General features: G+C 62.3%; 3 protein-coding genes across 3 annotated transcripts in view; all 3 read right to left on the bottom strand.

Moving 5' to 3' along the window:
* The window catches only part of H696_02526 (hypothetical protein), a gene marked incomplete at both ends in the record, with an annotated part of 3513 nt that extends 2524 nt beyond the window's left edge, over positions 1-989 (bottom strand). Inside the window, 2 exons of the mRNA XM_009496436.1 lie at positions 10-668; positions 759-989. Of these exons, the coding sequence (XP_009494711.1) occupies positions 10-668; positions 759-989 (890 nt within the window). The remainder of the gene's footprint in view (positions 1-9; positions 669-758) is intronic.
* A 730-nt stretch (positions 990-1719) lies between these two features.
* Positions 1720-2929, bottom strand: H696_02525 (hypothetical protein). The gene is made up of 2 exons (XM_009496435.1): positions 2599-2929; positions 1720-2469 (listed from the first exon to the last, which is right to left on the bottom strand). Exons 1-2 carry the CDS (start codon positions 2815-2817, stop codon positions 2014-2016), a joined length of 675 nt encoding a protein of 224 aa, XP_009494710.1. The 5' UTR covers positions 2818-2929; the 3' UTR covers positions 1720-2013.
* Positions 2930-3844: 915 nt separating this feature from the next.
* The window catches only part of H696_02524 (hypothetical protein), a gene marked incomplete at both ends in the record, with an annotated part of 2935 nt that continues 2841 nt past the window's right edge, over positions 3845-3938 (bottom strand). The window contains one exon of the mRNA XM_009496434.1: positions 3845-3857. Within this exon, the coding sequence (XP_009494709.1) occupies positions 3845-3857 (13 nt within the window). The remainder of the gene's footprint in view (positions 3858-3938) is intronic.

Genomic DNA, 3938 nt, shown 5'->3' with positions numbered 1-3938 from the left:
ATGTCCCACGACCGCAGGACCCGCCAGTGAATCAGGCTCACTGGGGGTGCCACCTTCATGTGGCCATCTACCAACTCCAGATGGACCCCCTTCAGGGAGGCATTCGCAAGGAAGAAGATCTCCTGCTCGGTGGTCTCGGCCGAGTGGTTCCCCGGCGGCGACCCGGCCTCCGGGCCCCCCGACCGGGGGTGCTCCGGAAGATCGTCCGAAGGCCCCGAGTCGCTTGGACTTGCCAGCCTGCCGACCGAGGGGAAGTGGCCGGACTTCAGTTGTCGAGATCGCAGGCAAAAGTCGAAAGCCAGCGTTCCCTCAACCACCAGCCGGGGCATTCCGCGGAGAGCCGATCCGAGCAGCACACGTCCCGGGCCAAAGCGCACCTCGAGCTGCTTGTCCACCAGGGACCTGACAAACTCGAGTGTCGGGGAGTAGATCGTCTCCGAAAGGGGCGGGAGGTCGGGCGACCGTCCACTTGGCAAAAACAAGAACGACACCAACAGCCCCTCATGGATGCACATCCACCGCCTCGGGGTCGCCCAATTCCACCTCGGGTCCGGCATACTCGAGAGATTGAAGGCCTTTCTCGCGGCCAAGCGCCCGCCCGGACAGACGACACCCGCCAGGGGGGCGAAATGCGTCGGCAGCCATGGGAAGGCATCCTCGTCAGGATGCTGGGAGAGAGAGAGGGGGGGGGGGGGGAAAGGAAGAAAAGCCCAGGCCCGGAGGAGGGAGAACCCCCGGGGCCGACCCCGCCGACGTACCAGCTCGGGCGACAGTTTCACCGACCTGATCAGGTCATACCTCTGCGGGGTTCCGGAATCCGGCAAAATGTTGACCCGCTGCTGGCCGGCCGGCAACAAATGAAAGGGACTCTCATTAACACCGACGGGCAGTGGATTACCGCTCCCCGGTCCCAGCCGAAGGAGCATCCTCCGAGTGCGGTCCGTGAAGAAGATGGAGCAGCCGTCGGACAGGGCATTCATCGGGGCCATGTACTCCGGTAACAGGTACTCCAGCTGTGTTCCATCGATCGGGCCATTCTAGAGAGTCAGCTTCTTGCCATACCTGCGGCCGGGCCCCGGGCGGGCCCCGCGGCCTGCCCCCCCCCCCCCCTCTTGTCCCCCCCACTGGCAGCGACCAGCAAGGCAGGTGACACCACGGGCACACTGAAGGCGCACTTTAGGGAAGAAGGAAAACCGGCTTACCGGCTGGCGAAGGTCAATCAGAATTGGATGGTGCATGGGAGAAGGCACCAGATACACCATCCCGTTGTCGGCTGCCGGGATCAGCCGCGCCTGAGGAGATAGCACCAACCGGAGGGACTGCCACCTGTTGGGCGGCCCCACAGCATAGATGAGATTCCTGTCGAACTCCAGGCATACGAGCTCCTCCGAAGTAAGGACCAACAGCTTCCGGTTGTGGGCAAACAGACGACCAACCATGCTGGCGTTCCGCTCCAAGCAGCCGGCCCCGCATTGGTGAAACTGCCGCGAAGGGCGAGGACGCCGGCCGAAAGTCCAAACATCGATACGCGCGCAATCAGACCACCGGGGCCTCCGGATGTCAGTGACATGCGTGCGGCGAAATACGCGCGCAGACACACACTTGCACGCTTGCACGCTTGCACGCTTGCACGCTTGCACACTTGCACGCTTGCACGCTTGCACACTTGCACACTTGCACACTTGCACACACACACACATGAAGATACAGCCCCACGGGAACAGAAGGACACAAGGACAGGCATTCGCCTCAGGCATCTGTGGCCTTCTCGGAAAATCCGCAAGGTCAATTTGGCGGAGGCCGCCACGTACCAGCGTTGCCAGGTTCTGCGAAAAGGCCTCGGTCCAGACATGCAAGATTTGCCCGAGGCAATTGGTCACCACCACCGGGTCCCCTTGCAAGCAGTACGGAAAGACCAGCGGCTTGAATAACGGATTGCAATAGACCATCCGAAGGTCCGAAATGATGGTGCGCACCGACACCCTATCAGCCCCATTTGGACCACGGCCCTGGTCATGCACCGGATCTCCTTCGCAAGCCGCCATCCCAAAGCGCACTCGGAAGAGAGCCCCCTGGTGAGATAGAAGAAGGGAATGCTCGCGCAGGAAGAATGCCTCGACCGGCTTCGACGCCGGTCCCAACCATCCGGAGAGGGTCTGACCAAAGACGCCACATTGTCAGCAGTTTGAAGTGACTGGCCGGCCCAGCGACATCCATCAGCCCAGTGCGGACCTCTTTAAGGATGACCCGGCCCGCGAACAGCACCCCACGAACGGCGCCCCCCCGGGCCATGACCACAGACCAGCCAGTGCCCCGCTCAACCAGGGTCTCCCCTGCAGCAATGTCCTGCACAACCTCCACCGGGTACATGATTCCCTCATCGAGGCACTGGGCCACGGCGATCTGACCGCCGAAAGCAACGTAAACCCACCGGTCCTCCACGGAAATGGTCCCGCTCAGCGAGGGAGCCTGCTTCGTCGAGGGGATGCCGACGCGATCGGAGGGAACCGTCAGTTGCCGCTCCATGCCCCGTAGCCGGACATCCCCCCCCCCCCCCCAGCAACACGGCCGCCCAGATGTCCCCGTCCAAGGACGCACCTTCTCCGAGCCGGGTCGGAAAGGCTGCCGAAGGTCGAAAAGCTCCTCCGCCTTGCCGTAGGTGTAGGCCATGGCCATCCAGCGGTCCTTTGCACGTTGGGAGAGGACTATTTTCGGGCCAAATTCCAAAAGCACCCGGCCATCCTTGAGGCCCACGCGGGTGGGCATACTCTCGGCATATTCATCACCAGTGCTGTATGAAAGGCCCTGGTCAGGCATTGTGTTGTGTGTGCGACTGGCCCCTCGGGGTGTGGGACTCTCCGGTGAGCCGGCCTCACAGGGCAATGGGGGCCGAGTTTGGGGGGGGGGGGAGGGGGGGTGCGTAAGGGCAGGCGACGACGGCGCGTGCTGGTGGGGAACTTCTGGGCGTCGGTGGCAATGGGTGATCCCTCGGGGTCGACGGGCTGTCCCAAAGCAGGCGTATCCTCTTCTTTTTTTTTCTGTCGCAGAAGTTGGGCGATTCGGACCTTGCCCCGACTACACCGTAGCGGCCGGATGCTTGAGGCTGCCTCTTGCACCAAGGCTCAAGGTATACAGCAAGGAGAGTGAAAGGAAGACCGACAAGGGGCCAGGAGAAGCAATGATGGAAGAGGGGTTCCGAGGAAGGGGCCATGAGAAGGGGGGGGGGGGGCAGCAACTTGTCTTGATTGTTCCGCACTCTTCCGCGCCCCTTCTTCCTCTGCCCCACAAAAATACCCCCCACTGCGCTCATGACTCCCAAGGCAAACACAGGGCACTTGTCAAGAAGGCCATCATCGAGGGGTCCACTTGTCGAGTTGCCCGCGACGCCGCGGAGGTCATCGCCCCCTGCGAGATGGCATCCGCTCTCGACCACTCGAGATCTAATCCGGGTGGACGAATGACGAGAGAGGTGGTCGAAGGCAGTTGCTCATGAAAAGCAGAAGAGACCCGGCCACTTTGCCGGGAAATAGGAGGCCCATCTGGCGGCCCCTCTGGCCTCGATCCAGGGAGTCGCCTTTACGACGGTCCTAGCCCGGCCGACGCCATCGCCGCCGGGGCTCCCACATCCGGCCGAGCCAAGGAGAGGATGCCTGGAAGGACCAGGGATCAGGGCCAGGCCGAGGAACGAGACGCCCAACGGTGGCCCATTAATATTCCAGGGGAAAGCCCTGCCGGAAGCTCGCTATGGTGGAAAGAGGGAGGTGGCTCGCGCGGGGGACAATCGAAACCAACCGAAAAAAAACCGGCGAAATAACGAGGCGGTTGCCTGTCAGGCGTGCGACCTTTAATCGGTTTCGCTGTGTGGGTGTGCGGGTGTGTGGGTGTGTGCAAGTGTGTGCAAGTGTGTGCAAGTGTGTGCAAGTGTGTGCAAGTGTGTG

The sequence above is a fragment of the Fonticula alba genome, assembly GCF_000388065.1.
Source record: "Fonticula alba strain ATCC 38817 unplaced genomic scaffold supercont2.3, whole genome shotgun sequence".
Taxonomy (NCBI): Eukaryota; order Rotosphaerida; family Fonticulaceae; genus Fonticula; species Fonticula alba.
This window is presented reverse-complemented; position numbering and strand designations above follow the sequence as displayed.

Coding starts and splice junctions, on each gene's coding strand:
- H696_02525 (XM_009496435.1), bottom strand. CDS start 2,817: ATGCCTGACCAGGGCCTTTCATACAGCACTGGTGATGAATATGCCGAG. Junction 2,470..2,598: donor TCCGACCCGGCTCGGAGAAG/GTGCGTCCTTGG, acceptor TCGACGAAGCAG/GCTCCCTCGCTGAGCGGGAC.